The sequence below is a fragment of the Macrotis lagotis genome, chromosome 6, assembly GCF_037893015.1.
Source record: "Macrotis lagotis isolate mMagLag1 chromosome 6, bilby.v1.9.chrom.fasta, whole genome shotgun sequence".
NCBI classification, from domain to species: domain Eukaryota; kingdom Metazoa; phylum Chordata; class Mammalia; order Peramelemorphia; family Peramelidae; genus Macrotis; species Macrotis lagotis.
Window position 1 is genome coordinate 90,962,198 of NC_133663.1, and position 21,224 is coordinate 90,983,421.

Below are 21,224 nucleotides of genomic sequence, written 5' to 3' on the forward strand. Positions count from 1 at the left end.
CGATACTTACTTAGCTGTGTGACCTTGGGCAAGTCACTTAACCTCATTCATTGCTTGCAAAAAAAATCTGGAAAAAAAATTACTGAGGACCAAAATAACTTTTGTTTATGTGGATTCTATCCACTGATATACAATTACATTAGAAATTAAAACTGGTAAACAACATCTACATTTTTATTTATGAATTCATTCAAAAATCCCAATAAAGTGGGCAGCTAGGTAGCGCAGTGGATAGAGCACCGGCCCTGGAGTCAGGAGGACCTGAGTTCAAATCCGGCCTCAGACACTTAATAATTACCTAGCTGTGTGGCCTTGGGCAAGCCACTCAACCCCATTGCCTTGCAAAAAAAAAAAAAAAACCCTAAAAAAATAAAGGCTTTACCATGTTAATATGAAAATTCTTTATTTTAAAAAAAATGTAGTTTCTGAAACAAACAAAAAAGATAGCTAGAAAAATACTACTTTACTTATTTTCTGAATTTCTTTAATGTCTACCACAATAGAAGACAGTTGAATTCTGATATGTGCTTCTATATTCAATCTACTGTAATATGCTGTTTTGGTTGAAATCTATATGAAAGGGGCAGCTAGGTGGCACAGTAGATAGAGCACCGCCCTGGAGTCAGGAGCACCTGGGTTCAAATCCAGCCTCAGACACTTAATAATTACCTAGCTGTGTGGCCTTGGGCAAGCCACTTAACCCCATTGCCTTGCCAAAAAAAAAATCTAAATGAAAAAAATTCTACCTCACAGACAGGTAATATGCAAACGTTTGTATCATTATAAAGAAAGTTTAGACAAACATGTCCCTCCCAACAGAATTTTAGAGAACCTCTTAGTCATGGACCAGTCTCTGAGAATCTTTGTTTGTTCTTCTATTTTTTGTTTTCGATTTTTTTGCAAGGCAATGGAGTTAAGTGGCTTGCCCAAGATCATACAACTGGGTAATTATTAAGTGTCTGAGGCAGTATTTGAACCCAGGTGCTCCTGACTCCAGGGCCGGTGCTCTATCCATTGTTCCATCTAGCCGCCCCTCTGAGAATCTTTGGCATAGAGGATATAAAGTTGTCTTTAGAGATCCAAGTCCCACCTATGATCCTGGGAAATCACTCATCTTTCAGTGCTCTAGGCAACTCTTTAAAAGTATAAGTTAGGGACGGCTAGGTGAAGCAGTGGATAAAGCACCTGCTTTGGAGTCAGGAGTACCTGGGTTCAAATCCGGTCTCAAACACTTAATAATTACCTAGCTGTGTGGCCTTGCAAAAAAAAAACCTAAAAAAAAAGTAAGTTGCAGAGAAGTCAACTTGCACTTAGGAGACTGCTCACTTGAAAGTTCTATCTGTCAGTGATATCAGAGATCCAATCTCTCTCCCCATTCTCATTTTTTGCACTCTTAAATTATAATGCTACCCCTTAAAGTATCTAAATTTACACTTTGCTACTACTTAGAAATATATGGAATTTTTGTACTAAGAAGATTAACTAACGTTTAGTAGACATATAAAACAACTATTTGTATTTCCTCCTTTTTCGTTTCTTCAGTTATATTTCAAGCTATTTCTCCTGGCATTTTTTGTGGTCAATTAGGTACCTGTTAAGCTCTCAACCAAGAAGCTTATGCTTATCTTTAGTCATTTTTATTCATCTCTCAATTTGTCATTTTGTTCACTTTACATATATCTTAAATATATGTGTGTATATATATACATTATACCTATATATTATGTACATGCATTTGTAATATATATATATAATATATATATATATTATATATATATATACACTCAAAGACATTCTTCTCTAGGAATCCTAATTTATTAATAGTACCCAACAATATTTAACTCTGAAATTGAAAAGATATTACAAAATAAAGATCATTCTTCAATCAGAATATCATAAAAACTAACTATAATACTCAATAAGTATTTAGCCCTTAAAACATCTAAGATAAGTATATAAGGCAAAAAAAGTTACTTTTTATTGCAAAAATTTACTACATACCGTATTAATAGTTTCCAATTCATTAAAATAGGAAAGCTTTTGTTGAATATTTTCAGCCAGGTCAACCAGTTCCGACTATTTAAAAGAGGGGGGAAGAAAGCACAGAAATCTCTCAACAAATACTGAGATACTGAATGAATATTTAGTTTATATTATAATCTAGATTCAAAAACCAATATATATATGTATATATATGCATATATATGTAAAAATCACTTAAAATCAATTTAATCTGGTTCCTAAACAGAAAAATATATATTATTCATGGGTTGCTAGATAATTTATTTAGAACTAGAAGGAACCTTAGAAATAAATGGTCATTGAATCTGAACCCTTCATAAGGAAATTGAGGCCCAGAGATGTCAGGTGGTTTGTCCAAGGTTACCAGGTAGTACATGACAGGAATCTAGGGCCTCTGATTCCAAATACAGTGATCTTTTCACTGTACACTAATGACTATGCTCTATTTGAAGGAAAAATCAAAATCTAAAATAGCATTAAGGTCAGTAAAAATAGGTGTTTTTTACATCATTACTAAATAAAAAGAAATAGATTTCAAGCAAACTTATAAGGTTCTCTAATCTTCAGGCTGAAAAAAAAAAGCAGTTAGCTGGCTCAGGAATCAGAAAAGCCAACTGCTTTCCTCAGACATGTCTCTGAGCAGCATACAAAGTGGTGCTGCCAATATAAGCCCCCCCCCCCCCAGCACCTAACAGCACATAAAGGCTTCAATGACTACTCGCTGAATGAAAGAAGTACTGTGACTCAAAGCCACCCAGCCAGTGTCCCTGCCCCCTCCCTCTCATAGCTGTGTTACCTGCTCTTTCAGGAGTTGCTCACAAGCTTCATGCAGAGTACCTGTCTTCGTGGACACAAAAAGATACTGTTTCTGCAAAGACTCCAGATGCTGCAGAGCTCTGTTAACATCATTCAGTATTGCATCGCACTGCTCCTGAAACCCAGACAAGTAATCCCTCATCTGTCTAGAAAACAGAACCAAAAGGGGATTGGCAGAAATGACACGAGCAAGCGCAGTCCACAAACAGAGCCACAGCACATGTGTATTAGAAACCTGAAGAAATAGCACTCCAAGCTCCCCACTGACTCATTTTGGGGAGGGAGGGCTCTATAGGCTGAAGTCATGAAATCAAGAATTATGAACTGACTTTAAAAATTTTAAGTGTCACATCACTCGCGTGGTTTTCAAAAGATTAGGACACCAAACACAGTAACCAAAATAGCTGCACACACATGCGCGTGCACACACATACATCACTTTTCTATTCAGCTGATTTTAAATCATGCTAAATTAACTTACTGATGATGCAAAATCCATCTAAAAATTAAAATCCTTCTTTTAGCTTGCTGGTTTTAGTACATATTTGATCATATTCTATGCCACAATTCATGCCAATGGAAGAAAATTGTATGGTACAGATAATAGGGTCACAAACATAGAGGTAGAAAGAATCTCAAAAATCCTCTAGTCCAACTCCCTCATTTTACAGATGGAGAAACAGAAGCCCAGAGAGAGAACAACTTGGCCCATGTCAAATGGGTCTTAAGTGGCCAAGTCAGGAGACACTTCTTACTCTCATCTTAGCACTCTTTCTACTACTTGCCTCCCTATCATACATAAGAAGTGATAATAGATCACATTTATAGAATGCTTTGTAAACAAGATGGTGAAGAGGACCCAGGGTTCGGAGTTAAGAAGAGCTGCGTTCAAACTAAGTCTGTGTGATCCTCCACAAGTTGCTGAAATGCTTGCCTCAGTTTATTCAAATGCAATTCAAATTCAAAAGCAGGTGCTTAAAAAATGATCCTTTCTATTCTTCCTTCCATAAAAAACTCGCATTAAATTAGATGATTACACACAACAAAATTACAAACTTAATTTCTATTAGTCTTTCAATTCCTAGTTGTATACTTAATATATAACATAGGTTCTCCTCCTTATGTTTCACCGGGGCTAATAGTCAAGTGAGGTTTTTATACCCCAAGAACACATCAAGTAATCTAGCAGAGTTAACTAGGAAAAAGCAGCTTCACTCTGAGCCAGGAACTTGGCTTCATATCCCAGTTCTGCCCTCACTATCCAACTTTAACTTCAAAAGTCTACTCTCCTTCTCTGCAAAAACTCTACTTGCAAAGTGCTTTATAAACCTTACTAAAAATAATCAAAATATGTCAATGCAATTTTTGATGTTCTACAGAGTGCTAAATAAATGCGCAGTTATTTAAAGAAGAAATATGGTTGGTGGCAATAGATGGTCAATAAAAAAGCTAAAATTTATAAGCTCCAAATGGGGACAACTGAAAGATGAATATGTTTTTTATAGTTAATCCCAAAAATTGCACCATAAATGTCTCTAAAGTTCACATATGAGGTACTTTAAATAATTATCCTATTTTTTTATCAACAAGCATGGACTTCACCCAAGCTTAGAAAACTTGGTTTACATTGCACAGAATAATAGTCAATAGTGGTGAAAGTTGCATAACATTGCTTAAAAATGCAAGCAAAAGTAAAATCATCTTTTTAATTTTATTATTTAAATTTGTAATACTTAGCAAGATAAAGAACCACTATGGGAAAAATCTCCCAAGAATTATAAAATCCAAAACTGAATTCCTTTGTCAAAGTAACTATATTATAAATTTATATTTATCATATATCCAGGTAGGAAGTATTGCAGAAGGAAGGTAAAAATTAAACCTGTAAATTTTTCAAATCATTGATTTCAGCAACTCAAATTCACTTTAATATATGATCTATAATAATTCATGTCTAGCAAAAAATGTGGGAAAGCATTACAATTTTTTTCCTTATGAAGTCCAGATCATCTCCAAGAAATTTTTGAGAGCATCAATTCCTTTAATTCAATTAGAGCCTGAGAGAGTTATGTTGCTCTGGAGATGTTAAGTTATTGTAAGAATACATTATAGTCACTTGTGTTTTATCTTTCTACTAAACTATACTCCCTCGATTAAGGCAGAAATACTCTCACATTTAGGAGAGTAACCTATATATACCAAGCCTGCATTCTAAACGTAAGTTAAATGAATCACTGAATGAAAATTGTCCAGCTACACTAAACCTTCTCCTTTTCTAAGGCTCCTCCATAGAAATACAGCCCCAGGCTGGCTGGCCTTCTCCACCAATGGTCACAGAGGCAACAAGAACAGAGAGTGGGGCTCACATTCCAGTGGAATCTCTTCTAGGTAAAGTTGGAAGTCCTGGGTTTGCATCTGGCCCTAGGCATTTTACACAGGCAAATAACTTCATTTTCTAGAACTACCTCTGTACAACAGAGATGATAGCAGCACAGGCAAGATCAGATAAGAGAAGGGTCCACCTCAAGCAACAGAAATGAGAACTATGTCCCAGGATCATAGCATTGGACACCTAAAGCTGGAATGGTCCTCAAGAGGCTCTGATCCAATCCATTCATTTCTCAGATGACGAAACTGAGCTCCTCACCCAAGTAGGAACCATCAGTGATGAGATTTGAACTTAGGTCCTCTGACTCCACAGGAAGCTCTCTGGACACTACAATGTCTACTGGGGTTCCTCCATAATCCCCACCAGTTCCTTATTCTCCTTCCCAATCTATCAGCCAGGGCACATCTCCACTTCTCTTTTTAAAATAAAGTGTATAAATGTTATCCCACAGTCTTCCTTCTGATGCTAAAGTCATTAAGAGGTTACAAATAAGAAAAATGTTCAAGCTGTGTTTGGGATTATTAAGTAAATGATGCCATTAGAATTCTTCCCCTGTGTCGATACTGGATGAAAAAGACTTTTTTCCTCAGAAATCTCAAGGAATCAGATTACTGAAAGCTTCAGGAAATGGTAACGAGGATTTCAAAAGATTATATGACGTGCCACAAAAAGAGAGCTACATACCTATATTTCGTTCCTTCATCTTGATCCATCTGGGTTTGTAGTTGTGCAAACCATGAAAAGAACTAGAAAAATAAGAGCACCAAACTGTCAATTTTACAAAAATATGCAGACTAACACACTACAATTAAGACCCCAATGTTCTAAAGGACTGTCTCTACTTCTATATTTGAGGCCTCAACAGAAAGTATTAAATACACTTTAGAATCCAGAAACAATTCAGAAGAATAATAATCTAGTAACTTAAAATTGAAAAGAAAAAGTCAAAAAATCAAAAAGTACTAGCTACAAAGGATATCAATTTTTCCAAGAAAGAAAAGTAACTATTCTTAAATAAGCAAAATTTTAGAAACAACAGCAAAAGAATAAACCCTTCATGATATGAAAGGGAAAAACCAATGAGTGATGTTGGCTAGTTTGCTAAATTTGAGTGCTTTATGGTTGAGAGTGTATGAATGGTTAATACTAATTAGGAAGGAAACTAAGAGAAATTGTCCAACTGAAACATGAATAATACTAAAAAGGTGTATTGATACTACCCTAAATCCCAAATGGAAGTCATGAAAATGCCTAAAGTGCATAAAGCCAAGGTGCTATATACTCCAGAAGTTCCTAGGATTCTGATCTAGAGATGACAATCAAGCCCTCATCCCTGGTGAAGTAGTAAAGCCAGGTGGGAGGGTATAGAAGGATAAAGGGCATGCCCACATACACTCTGCTGTTTTAACCCTGGCTGACCAAACGAATGGTGCTTCTAACAAAAATAAAAAAAAGGAACCTCAGAGAGAAAACAAAGAAAGGTAAGGGGAAACTACTTTCTTCTCAATGCACAAGACTAACTTAACACGTAAAATATAAAATTCTGTATTATTAATCTATTTTTCAATATATTACTATCTAGATTTTCACTGTAAACAGAATATTTGAAATAGAAGAGGTGGCCCAAGAAACTGTTAAATCACTTAAATTTTTTATAAAGTAAAATCAAAAGAATTTCTTCTAGGAACAATGAATAATAAAAAGCAAATGTGTTCATCTAATATATGCAGAGAAAACCTAAAGGCACTAACAAAAAGACAGAAATTATTGTCACATCTGACAATAAATTCCCATTTTATACCTAAGTTTTGCTTCTTTGAATTTAACTACCTGGTATAACATACTTATTTCCCTTAAGGATGTATTACAAAGATTTTTGCGTGTACTTGTGCTATCCCATTAAGTTCTTGGGAGGACATTTTTTGTCCCCAGCATTCAGCTGAGTACCTGAACTGTGGACAGTATATAGGCTGGCCTTATATCCAGCACTTCAAAGTATGCAAAGGGTATTCCACATTAAAGCATCTGATCCTTACAATGAACTGTGAGGCAGAGGTTCCTATGACCTTCATTTTTCAGAGGAGCTGCTCAAGTCTCAGGGTCAGCTGTGGCAGGCTGGTGAGGAATAGCATACTGGTCCCAGGGAAGAAGACTTGAGATCAGACACATCCTGGGCATGTCATTTAATCTTTGTCTCAGATGTGAAAATCAAATGAATTACACTTGTCAAGCAGTGTGTAATATATAAATACCAGGATTGTTATGATGAGGAGGACAACAAGGAGGTGACCTACCCAGGATCACACAATTAGTAAAGGTTTCAAGGAGAATCTAAAACAAAAGCTAGAAATTCACCACAGTATTGAGACTAAAAAGGAGTCTGTCTACTGATCAAATAATATATACTTCTACTTATCTAGCAAGTAACTGTGAAATGAGTTTTACATATTTAAAAATGAGTCAATATTGATATAAAAACATGAATTTCTCTAAGCAGTTTCAAATAACATTTAAAAACACAGGTTTTTTTAAGTCAAAGTCCTTTTACTTAATATTATTAACAATTTCTAAAACAATACTAAAACTCTTTATTAAAGCTACTGCCAGTTACCTGCTGTGCAGTTTCAATTCTTTCTTCTTCCATGCCTAAAGAAGCAAATCCCTTCAAAAGAATATCCTCTGTAGATTCTGGAACCGTTGAAGTCAAAGAGATGGACAACGATCGGGATGTTAAACTACACAAGTCTTCGATAGGGAGCTGTAAAGAAAGGGCCACAAAGATATTTAAATAACTTTTAAAATCTCAAAACAGAACTACAAGTTGGGCCAACTAATTCCCTACCACCTGAAATTATGTTTAGATATAGAAAGATACAGAAAAAAGTGATTAATAGCAAGCATCCTGTATCATTACTGAATGTATTTAATAAAATAAGACCATACCATAGAAAACTAAGAGTGACATTTTGTTTCTTCCTTATGATACATCTTATATTTCATACATAAAAATGACCCACAAGAACCACCAAGAGTCAACATTCAATTTTAAGTTATCTAACAGAATAATTGATTTGGAACAGAAATTAATTCCTAAAAGAAGAATCTAAAGCAGTAAGAAATTTAAGGAAATTGTTCAGGATCATACAGTTAATAAGTATCTGCGGCTGAATTTGAACTCAGATCTTCCTGACTATAAGTCCAGTATTCCATCCACTAAACCACCTAAATTCACCAAACCTCAGTTTCCTTATCTACAAAATAAAAGATAAAAATGTCTGAATCAAAGTATTGTTCATTTGATTATTAAATATTTCATAAAACTCCAAGGGGGGGATAATTTTTTTAAGGGGTAGTGCAAACCTTAATCTCCTGGCACCCACTTCCTCTCTCTAATGGACCCTACAGTCCATACATAGCATTTTAGCACCACAGTGTTAGGCACACCATTTGCTATGCATCACAGGACCATAATTCTAAAATTAGAAGGGACCTTGGAAGCTATCTCATCCAATCTCATTTTGCAAATGAGGAGACCTGAATCCAGAAAGGAACAATGTCAAAAGCAGTAAGTAGAAGAGCTAAGATTAGAACTACGGTTCCATGACTGCAAGTCTAGCGCTCTTTCTATTCTCATTTAATTTCCATAAATGCTTTGGATATCTGACACACGAGCAACAATACTTTCTAGACCACACCTTGAAGCAGATTAAAATGTAATTGGGAGGGGTGGCTAGGTGGTGCAGTGGATAGAGCACCAGTGTTGGAGTCAGGAGTACCTGGGTTCAAATCTGACCTCAGACACTTAATAATTACCTAGCCATGTGGCCTTGGGCAAGCCACTTAGCCCCACTGCCTTGAAAAATCTAAAAAAAAAAAAATGTATTGGGAAATATTTAACAAAATGAATAAAAATATAATACCACATAGATATTATAAATATGAGGTTTTCTATGTCAACATGCAGCCTGCAGGGATCCTTATGAAAGGTTTAGTGACCCCCACCCATTTCTGAATTAGTTCTCAGGGCCCAAATGCCTTCCCACTCTTCCCTCAGTCATTATGGAGATGAGACCTGACAATATCCTTTGCAAAATACTGCAGCAGCCATAGCTCCTGAAACCCCAGAAAACTCTTACTACCACTGACAATCTCAGAACAGTTATGGTGCCATCAATGGAAATGTCATTAAAAAGGCTACATTAGCATCTGCTTTGCCCCACTGCCCTAATAACCACAGGTCTTCCCCTCTGACTTGCAGCTGAAACTTCCTATGTGATCTCTCCCTCATTAGAAAGTGAGTTCCTTGAAAAGATGAAACCATCTCACTTATCTATTTGTAACACCTAAATATAATGGTGTTTTTACACTTAGTAAGCATTTAACAAATGCGTTTTTTAATTCACTTATTCATTCATTCCTCCAAAAACTAACCTTTACTGAGGATTAAAATCCACAATGTAAAGATAAACCAATACCTATTTATTTAAATTTGTCAAGGATGGAGGTAATAAATGGAATTTGCAGCTCCCTGTCCCCTCTCTGAGAGCAGGGGTCAGATCAAACTAATTGATCTCCAAAAATCCCTTCCAGCCCTCCAGGTTCATGATTTTATTCCCTGATAAAATTTTTTACCTGAAAACACAGCTTAATAGGTCTCCCTAGTCCTAGAGAGAACACAATATCATCAGGAATGACACTGGACACATAAAATATTTCTCCTCCCCCTGTACAAATCAGTTTGTCTCCACCCCAAAACTAGACCCAGAATATCAGAACTGAAAGAGACCTGGACTACAAATACTTCAAGATTATTTCTCCTCACTTTATGGTGAGAAAAATAAACTAAAATATCAAATGTATATAAAAAGTTTAAAATGAAAAGTGTTTTTAAGCATAGAAAGATGAAATTCAAACTGGGATATAATCAATGTTTATAATCATAAAGGTATAGACAGGATTGTATATTGAGATACTCAGCAGTTCAAAAGTTTTTACAGTCCCTTAGGCTTCTTCCTTCAACTCAGTTACATTAAACACTGCATTTCTTCTCTTTTTCCTCCTACCATTAGTCTAAACTTCATCCATGATGAAATGAGAGAAAGGGGGAAAAAACCCTACAAGGACATTCACTTAAAGAACTGTTCCCACACTCCCAGAAACATATTCTCACAAGAGTGAACACAAGTTTGTTCACTGTATACTAGAATTAGGAGGTACCATTACAGCTTGAAAGACATTAGCTTAAAAGGCAATTCTCTAGAGCGCCAGCCCTGGCTGGAGTCAGGAGGACCTGATATCAAATTCAGCCTCAAACACTTAATTACCTAGCTGTGTGATTGTGAGCAAGTCACTTAACCCCATTGCCTTGCCAAAAAAAAGGCAATTCTCAGACAAGGAAATCAAAGCTCTCTATAGTCATATGAAAAATTGTACTGACTCATTATTGATTAGAGAAAAGCAAATTAATGCATTTCTTAGGTACTACCTCAGACGTCTCTGATTGGCCAATATGACCAGAAAGGAAAATGATCAGTGTTGGAAGGAATGTGGGAAATCTGGGACACTAATGCATTGTTGGTGGAATTGTGAATTGATCCAACTATCTGAAGAGCAATTATGATTTATGCCTAAAGGACAATAAAAATGTGCACACTCTTTGATCCAGCAATACCACTGCTGGGTCTGTATCTGAAGAGATCATTGAAAAAGGGTAAAAATAGTACATGTATAAAAATATTCATAGTAGTTCTGTTGGTGGTAGCAAAGAATTGGAAATTGAAGGGATGCCTATTAATTGAGGAATGGCTGAACAAACTGTAGCATATGTATGTGATAGAACATGATTATTCTATAAGAAATCATGAGGGACAGGATTTCAGAAAAGTGCGGAAAGACCTGCATAAATTGACGCTGAGTGAGATGAGAACCAGAAGAACATTATACTCACTAACAACAACATGGGGTGATGATCAATGCTAACGGACTTGCTTGCTCCATCAGTGTAATAATCAGGGGCAATTTTAGGGGATCTATGATGGTGAATGCCATCTGTATCCAGAGAAGGACTGGAGTTTAAATGAAGATCAAAGCTTAATATCTTCAATTTTTAAAAGCAGTCTTATAAATTATGTAATTTTGCTATCTCCAATGTTTTATTTCTTCCTTTTGGATCTGTTTCTTCTCTCACAACATATTCAATTTTGATTTATGCATATTATAGATGCAATTGTAAAGACTAAATAAGATTGCCTTCTGTTGGGAAGAGGGGGGAGGGAAGGAAGGAAGGAAAGGAGGAAAAAATTGCAAAACTCACCATTATATGCAACAAAATATTTATATAATGAAAAAAAGTCATTAGGTTAGCTCAAGTAAAGAATTAATTTTATTTATCAAATTAGAAAACCAAGAATTCATTAGCCAAAAATTCACAGAAATTGAAAATAAAAATACTGTAACTTCAAAAAAATATTTTAAATAAATTCATGATAATCATAAAGGGAAACTTAAGATCTGAGAAGAAAAGATGGAAATAGCCATCAGACTCAAGGACAAAGATTCAAGATCAAGTCCTGGCTAAAACACTTCTTAGCCATATATGTCTGAGCAAGTCAATTAATTTTTCCCAATCCTGATTCATCATCTTCAAAATTAAGGATAACAGAAACTACCTTACAGATTGTTGATTGGAAAAGCCTCCATGAACTAAATGTGAAATACAAAATACTTTTTAAAAAAACAACTAAATACTAAATGTGAACTATTATTATTCATTAAAGTTTAATTCATGGGTGTCCAATCTCAGCTTTTTTTCAGTCATATCACCAAACAAAAATCTATCAAGGGCCACATATAGAATTTAAAATTTATTTATGACTACAATGTAATCCATATTACCAATGAGTAAAACAATAAAATGCAATATCAAAGTATAATAATAGTAAATAATGAGCATAATAAATCATTTATTTTTTAAATAAAAATAAGAATACGCCATTTTCAATTTGTACAGAGTCTGCTTTCAATGGATACCAGTGACTCTACATTTGATTTGACAGAGACTGTAGAAATGCAAATGATGTTTCCAAGAGGTCCATCTAAAATTTTTGTTCTATTTTTTACTTTTTGTATGTTTCATACAGGGAAAATAGATGCTTTTAAATATATGTACTCTCCAAAAGACACGTCATAAACAGAACATGTCTGTGAAATGTCAGATATTTTCTTTAGGTAGGACTTTTTATGAAAGTCCAATAAAGATACTTGAATAAATTTTATACATTCTACTTGCAAGTTTCCAGGAACATGACTGAAAATGGAATAGCAAATATATTGAAATGGAGTTGGTATTTTCTAAAAGCTTGGAAGTTCTGTTACAAAATAATAATTAATGCTGCATACAATAGTCATCTGTTAAAATTACAATGACTCACAAAACATTTTAAAATAAAGATCCTAATTTCTATATGCATATCTTTTGAAAAAACAAAAAATTCTGGAGGTCTGCACAATTTAAGTTTAGGGAAAAAATTGAGACAGGTTAATGAAGACTTAGACTGGTCTGTGATGTGCAAAGATAGTACACGTACCCCACCATTCCTTCATGTTCCTGTTACTCCATAGAGTCCACATGAGTGGGTTTTGAGGGCCAAGGGTTGAACACACATTTAGACTTTAAATGATGAATAGAGAAAGGTTATGTATTAAGTAGCTTGTTAGGATTTATTACCCCCAATAAATCTATTTCCAGAGAGCATCCAAAAAGTCTATAAAAGCAAATAAAGTATTTTAAAAGTTCATTAAAATCTTTCAATAATTTTTTATCAATTTATGAAGAATTACAACCTAATGACGTGCTTTGGTGTAACGGGCAAATGGTTCAAAATGTCACATGAAAAATTTGAGTTGGATTCAAGAACACATCTTTAACAGTAAGGAATTAATAAACAGTAAGGGGCAGCAGATAGTGGTGCAGTATATAGAGCACTGGCCCTGGAGTCAGGAGGACCTGAGTTCAAATCCAGCCTCAGACACTTAATAATCACCTGTGTGATCCTGGGCAAGTCACTTAACCCCATTGCCTTGAAAAACCAAAAAAAAAAAAAAACTCAAAAACTAAAATAGAGATTAAAATTTCCAGTTTTGAATTGCTGCCTCTTTTACGATGTCCTGAAACATGCCTCCCCTTTCCCTCAGTAGGACCCAAACCTCTTTATCTTTCTCAAAAGAAAAAAAATCTGCTGCTCCTCCCAGTTTCCTTATTTGTTCTGTTGATATCACTATTCTAGTCATCAGAACTCAAAATGTTCAGTAGTCTTTAATCACCCTTTCTCCCACTGAGTCAGTTGCCAAGACTTATCCATTTTATTTATTCCCTATCTTCTTTCATCTGTCCTCTTCTCTCTATTCACACACTAGAAACAACCTCATTTAGGTCCTTGCTGCCTTCTCTCCCTGCACCCCCCCCCATATTTGTGGCCCTAATATTTATAAGGGGATTACCAAAGACATTTGTAACTAGAAAAAAAGATGGATTAATCATGTAGCAGGACAGAAGGATGAAAGATACATACTTCAACTTTAGCATCTATATCCACAAAATATTTTTTTAAAAAAAGGGGGGGGGGAGTTCTCCAGTGCACTGGGTAGATCCTCCACAGAAGATTTGTAGGAAAAAAACATGAACAAAGATCATATGGGAGGAAAAGACACAGATGGTTTACAATCTGCTCAGCTCTGGAAAGAACACATAATGATGAGATCCTAGATGCACAAAGAATCCCTCATCCAGCTCAACTTTTTAATGAGTGTTATACTGAGATAATCAGAAAGAAAACTGACTTTCCTATTACGGCTTAGGTATAAGTAACAAGGCTGCACATGCTGCATTACTGATTTTCTCTCTACCAAATAGAATAAATAATTCTATTCTAAGACAATGGCTTCATTCAGAGAAGGAAGCAATTATATAAAAAAGGTTAATGATTTTATGATATGCACAAACTATTTGTTATACAGCTATCTCCTGGTTCAGGAACAATGCAGGAAGTATTTTATCTTATGAAAGTTCTATTTTTAAAATGGTATAAAAACCCACTGGGATATATCTGTTACTCGTAGCAAAAATTAAAATTTAATTATTCAGAAGTCTATTTCTAGCATCAATGCTAAGGTAGAATATGAATCAAAATGCAATTCCAAGAGATTCCATACATCATATGTATTTTTGATATCTTTCTTTCTCTATGGAACTCACTTAACTGAGGAAAAGGTGATTTGTGTGAGTTGTACCAAGAGATTGTCCCCACAAAGGTTCTTGGGTGAACAAATGACAAATTCTCAGTGTTAATTTTACAGATTTACAATCAGCAAAGATCATTCTACCAAGGGCCATTCACTAACTTGAGACTATTTTCAAATTTATGACAAGAATTAAAATAATAACTGACATTTTACAAAGTTTGCAAAGGGTTTCACAGACATCTAATTGGAGGCTCAAAAGAACACTTGTAAAGTACTGGTGCTACAGATATTATTATCCCCATTATACAGATGAAGAAACTGAATTTGAGAGGTTAAATGACTTGCTTTTGGTCACCCAAGTAGTATCAAAGTAGAATCTGAATCTGGGTCTTCCTGACTTCAAGTTCAGGACTCTCTAACCTTTAACCTTTCAAGCTAGATAAGGCTTGAAGGGCTGAGAGAGAGGACAGAGGAATTAAAAGTGCAGCCATCAGGCAATTCAGGATGACTATAGAAACCTGTGACTACAGGTTACCTTTATTCTAAACCTCCTGTACTTTTCTCATGAGGAAATAACTTACATTTAATCAAATGACTATTTTAAAGTACTTTGCAATATATATATATATATGTATATATATATATATATATACATATATATATATATATATACAAATGAGTTATTTTTAAATAGTACTACACAAACTGTCAAGTCCTGTGACATATATTCTTTCATTTGTTCTTTACAACAGTCCTGATAGGTAGTACAAGTATTTATTAGGGCTCAGAAAGAATGCAACTTTAAACTTGGCCAGGGCTTGAACTTCCCTCCTTGAGTCTAGTGGTCTTTCTAGTGACATGTGATAGAAGGGGGGGGGGGACAAAAACCAGATTTACTTCTATAAGTCTGCCTGCTTCATCTTTAGAAGCTACACTTCATGTGAGCATTTTCTTTACAGGAGAGAGGAAGCAAAGGATCACCTGTTTTTCCCTGGCAGAGTCTGACAAAGTAAGGGTAGAAATCTTTTTTTTCTCAGTCAGTAAAATTTGAGGATAGGCTCCAGAAAGCAAAGTTACCAAATTCTGATTTGACAGTCATTCAAAATCTTTATTAAAGAAAATAAGTAACATCAAAAGTGACAAATGTTTACAGTTTTACTTGTAAGTCATCTTATGTAAGGCTAAAAAATTAAGTTCACCTTATAAATAAAAATTGTCCCTTTTTCTTATTTTTATAAACTACAAAGATATGCTCACAGTCAATGAGTTAATGTGAAGTCCCTGAAGTGAAAAAGTTATATCATTCAACAATTTATTTGCTTTGCTTTGAGACAGATAATCTGATAATGATTTTCAGCACTACACAATTATACTCCCTTTGTGACTTGTATATTGGTAAGTTAACATATTAATTCGGTGTGTTCAATTTTAATCTACTCATCTTTTCCCATCACTCATTATATTCCAGGATCCTATGGGAAAATGAGTGACATTTATCAGAGGTGTACATAAAAACCTATAGAGGGATCCTAAAGCAAAATATTCCCAAACAGTTCAGAAACAAATGTGTGAACAATGTTATTATCCTTTGTTCCATCATTAGGAAATCTCAAAACATGTAAACAATGGCAGAAAGGGATGATTTGGTGGCAAGAATACAGGCAGGTAACTAGCAGACCTCAGTGGTATAGCAAAGTGTCCAAAGAAAAAAGGAAAAGCTGCTCCTACCTGAGAGCTACACACCAAGCTCTAAAAGGGATTATCTTAGTTCATATCTGTGCACAAAGCACTTTCATCACAACACTTAGAGTTCCAAGTATTGTCTACCATCCTTCCAATCAAACAAGTTCATAATCTTGTAGGTATCCTCCATGCTCTTCACATCTAATTAGTTGTCAGCTCTTGTCAATGTAACCATAATTACACTTGTAGCTGACACCTCTATTCTCAAAGAGCCAGAGTTCATTGCCATTGTAAATAGCTTCCTAATTGGTCTCCTACTTCCCATCTTGCCTTTCTCCAAACCAACATCACAGGAGTATCAAACTATCCATAAAGAACAGGTCTGATATCAGCGTCAAACTATCCATAAAGAACAGGTCTGATATCATAGTGTCAAACTATCCATAAAGAACAGGTCTGATATCACAGTGTCAAATTATCCACAAAGAACAGGTCTGATATCAGTGTCAAACTATCCATAAAGAACAGGTCTGATAACACAGCGTCAAACTATCCATAAAGAAAAGGTCTGATATCACACTAACTCCCTTGCTAAAGAATTTCCAGTGTTGCTTGCCTCTAGAATAAGATGAGAACTTCTATATTTAGTTTTAAGATGTTGGCATCAGACTAACACATTACTCCCCTTTACACACACTTGCATTTTGGACAAATTGGCCCACTTTTATAGCCTCCTTAACCAAAACTCCATCTCCTCGCTCAGTGTCTTTGTAGAGGATGTCCCCTCAAGGGACAAAGACATTCCTCTCCTGGCCTGGTGACTCTTAGATTCTCTAACTTCCTTCATGGCTCAGGCTTAGATTTCACCTCTGAGATAAGCTTCTTGATCCCCACAGTAGCTGGTACCCTTTCCTTGACAGAAATTGCTTTGTATTTACTATGTATATTGTTTTTATTTCCTCTTCTGTATAAATGTAGAATGTAACCTCCTGGATTGTTGGAACTGTTGAAAAGAATTTGTAACCCCCTGAACCAGTACAGAACCTGGGTCCTTATCACTTAACAATGCTAATAAGTGAATCAATTCTACAGATGAGGAAGGAGTCAGTGACTTGTCCAAGGTTCTCCCAACCTCCAGAGTGAGGCAAGGGTTCTAATCCTAAAATCTCTTAAATCCAAGTTCAAAGCTCTTTTTGCTCCACCAACTACCATGTTATACTATTATGTGTAACTACATATTAAAGTTCTCTAGTTTGGTGACATCTCTTCCCACTCACTCACAACTACTAGTTCCCAATGCTATATCTTACCTAAGTGTAAGTCTTCCAGCAAATCAACAAACATTTATTAAGACTTCATTGTATCCCATTGTCAACATTTAGTAAAATCTTATTATATGTGTCACGTCAGCTCAACATTTAACACTTTAGCAAGTCAACAAACATTTATTAAGATATTACTATATCATGTCAAGTCAATATTTTTGGGGGGGTTTTGCAAGGCAAATGGGGTTAAGTGGTATGCCCAAGGCCACACAGCTAGGTGATTATTAAGTGTCTGAGGTCGGATCTGAACTCAGGTCCTTCTGACTCCGGGGCCGGTGCTCTATCCCAGGTCAATATTAATTAAGAACTTATTCTGAGGGAAACTATGTGACTAGGGGCTCTATCCTCCTTGGGATTAGGATACCATCTTTCATTAGATTATTTATCTGGGAAGCTATGTAATAGAGCCCCGGCCCCGGAGTCGGGAGGACCTGAGTTCAAGTTCGTCCTCAGACACTTCATAGCTACTCGGCTCTATGACTATGGGCAAGTCACTTAAATGCATTTCCTTGCAAAAAAAAATTATTCTATCATGTAAGTGAACCATTATTGACCTTACTATAGCACGTCAAGTCAGCCTTTATTAAGAGCTTATTCAATCATGTCAACATTTTAAGATCTAAGCCTAATTTGTCAGCAGTTACTAAGACCTTATTCTATCACGCCACAAGCACTTAGGACCTTATTTCATCATGTCAACAGACTCGTACTAAGCCTGCCACACCGAGACCCAGCGCCCGCTCACGAAGGCCTCACCAGCCCCGGCCCTGCCAACGCTCCGCTCGCCCTGCACGGCACCCCGCCGCGGGGGCACCCCCACTTCGGAGGAGGAGGAGGAGAAAGGGCCGCCCGGGCTGACCCGGCTGGTCCAACGTGGGCTGGCCCCGGGCCCCGGCAGGCTGCGGGCGCCGGATGGGCCTCGAGCGGCGGCAGGGGCAGGGCGGCCCGAGGCCTAACCGCCCGGGCAGGGCCGCGCTCACCTCGGCCGGCACGGGCAGGTTCTCGGCCGCCGCCTTCAGCTCCAGCACCGAGTCCGTCTGCCGCTCGGTGAGCGGCGCCGCGGGGTCGGGCCTCCGGTCCCAGAGGGCGAGCTTCTCGCGGGTGTCCCGGTCCCCCGCCGCCGCCTCCGGCAGCAGCGGCGCCTCCGCCATGGCCGCCGCCGGGGCCCGGGGCAGCCGCAGCGCAGCGCGGGGGGCCGGGGGCCGGGGGCACGGGCCGAGGGGCGGGCACTTCCGGGGGTCCGGAGCTTCCAGCGCAGCACCGGAGCCGCTGGGGGCAGGGAGGGACACCCGCGCCCCGGAAGCTCTCCTGCGCCGGCGGGGGCGGGGCGCGGAGGAGGGCCAATATGGACGTGGCTTTAAATCCGGGCACAGGCGTTTCCGTTTGGGTCGGAAACGAGGCGAGCTCCCGGGGAACCGGAAGTAATCTCACCCGGACGTCCGGTCCTGTATCAATGGCAATAACTTTATTGAGGGCACTTCCGTGAGACACTTAACGCCGGAGACTCTCGGGAGATGTCTCCAGCAGGGGGCTTCCGGAGCCCGGCGCGCCCCTCGCGCCCCCCACCGGGGAGTTGCAGGTTCAGACCTTCAGACCCGCGTTCCAGCTTCCGGCATCGTGTCATATCTGGAATCCATGGGATAGGTTTTGTGCCATCCCTCCAAGGTCATAAACGCACATATGCTTAATAAAGCCTATTCTAAAGTCATGTATATTTAATATGTCGTTATACATATTTCCATAGTACATGTTTAATATATCATAATGTTATAAATACACATACATGTTTAATAGATCATGTATGCTGTCATATATAGCATGCTTAATGTATCAGTATATTTCTATTATACTTAATTTATAATTTATAATATACTTAATATATAATGGATAATTACAAATACAATTCTAATTTATAATATACTTAATATATAATGGATAATTATAAATACAATTCTAATTTCTTCAATACATCACTTAACATTATTACAAATACAAGTATAATGTGCTTAATATATTATGTCATAAATACATATGTAAATGCTTTGTGTTACCCCTATATAGTCATAAATACATGTCTTAATATGCCATGACATTATTATAAATTCATTTATATTGAATATATCATTGTGTAGATTTTCATAAGTATGTATGTTTAATATGTTATAAATACATGCATAAATGTTTAATAGATCATGTATATTGTCATATATAGCATGCTTAATGTTTCAATATATTGTGATCATTTATAATATACTTAATATATAATGGATAATTATAAATACAGTTCTGATTTCTTCAATACACCATTTAACCTTATTACAAATACAATATGCTTGATATATCATGTCATCATAAATACATATGTAAAATGCTTTGTGTTATACCTATATAGTCATAAATACATCTTAATATGTCATAACATTATCATATTACAGTATATCATTGTGTAGATTTTCATAAGTACACATGTTTAATATGTTATAAATACATGCATAAATGTTTAATAGATCATGTATATTGTCATATATGGTATGCTTAATGCAGCAATAATTATATTTATATTACACTTAATTTATATTTATACTTAATTTATAATTTATAGTATACTTAATATATAATGGGTAATTATAAATACAGTTCTAATTTCTTCAATACATCATTTAACATTATTACAAATACAAGTATAATATGCTTAATATATCATGTCATTATAAATACATATATAAAATGCTTTGTGTTATCCCTATTTAGTTGTAAATACATGTATTAATATGTCATAACATTATAAATTCATCTATATTCAATATATCATTGTGTAGATTTTCATAAATACATATTTAATATGCTTAATATGTTGTTATAAATACATGCATCAAATGTTTACCAGATCAGGTATATTGTCATAAATTTATTTATAGTATGCTTAATCTATCATATTATATATTTATTCAATGCATCATTTAACATTGTTATAAATACATGTACAATATAAGCATATTGTATATTATATAAAAATACAGATAATTATAAATGCATTCTAATATTTTAATATATCATTTAATACAAATGCATATACGTTTATTGTGAAATTGTAAATGCACGTTTGATTCATATATAACACATAAATATATTTGGGATCAGAACATTATTCTCTATATAGTTATAATATATTCAATATATCATAAAACTGGGGGCAGCTAGGTGGCACAGTGGATAGAGCACTGGCCCTGGAATCAAGAGTACCTGAGTTCAAATCTGGATTCAGACACTTAATAATTACCTAGCTGTGTGACCTTGGGCAAGCCACTTAACCCCATTTGCCTTGCAAAAACCTAAAAAATAAAAAAATCATAAAACCTATTACAAATATACAAATATATTTCTATATTATAAATTATATTATGAATGAATTAATAATATCATTGATATATAGATATTTATTAGATTTGATATATCAAAATGCATTTATAGTATAAATTATAAATGCATTTATAAATATAATGATAAAATATTATTACAGATACATTTATAATATATTCACCATGCCATAAACAGTTATAAATATATTTGTAATATGGGATATAGTTATAAAGTAGTTTCATATTATAAAATTGTTCAACTTAACTAGCCTGTTCCATCCCATCCAGTCCCAAGATCCATTCCCAAAGGAATCTATTTTTTTAACCCTGAAACAAAGAGTTTTGACTATCTAAAGTGGTTTCTAGAAAGTTCCTCTACCTTGAATATAC

General features: G+C 35.8%; 1 protein-coding gene across 3 annotated transcripts in view; it reads right to left on the reverse strand.

Moving 5' to 3' along the window:
• The window catches only part of COG3 (component of oligomeric golgi complex 3), a 71,989-nt gene extending 53,330 nt beyond the window's left edge, over positions 1-18,659 (reverse strand). Inside the window, exons 1-5 of one of the 3 annotated variants that reach the window (XM_074191694.1) lie at positions 18,456-18,659; positions 7,839-7,985; positions 5,912-5,973; positions 2,819-2,984; positions 2,002-2,076 (exon numbers count right to left, since the gene is read on the reverse strand). In XM_074191694.1, the coding sequence (XP_074047795.1) occupies positions 2,002-2,076; positions 2,819-2,984; positions 5,912-5,973; positions 7,839-7,985; positions 18,456-18,626 (621 nt within the window). In that variant the 5' untranslated portion in view covers positions 18,627-18,659. The remainder of the gene's footprint in view (positions 1-2,001; positions 2,077-2,818; positions 2,985-5,911; positions 5,974-7,838; positions 7,986-18,455) is intronic. The other 2 variants (XM_074191693.1, XM_074191691.1) reach the window with 2 other exon arrangements.
• Between the last annotated feature and the right edge of the window lie 2,565 nt (positions 18,660-21,224).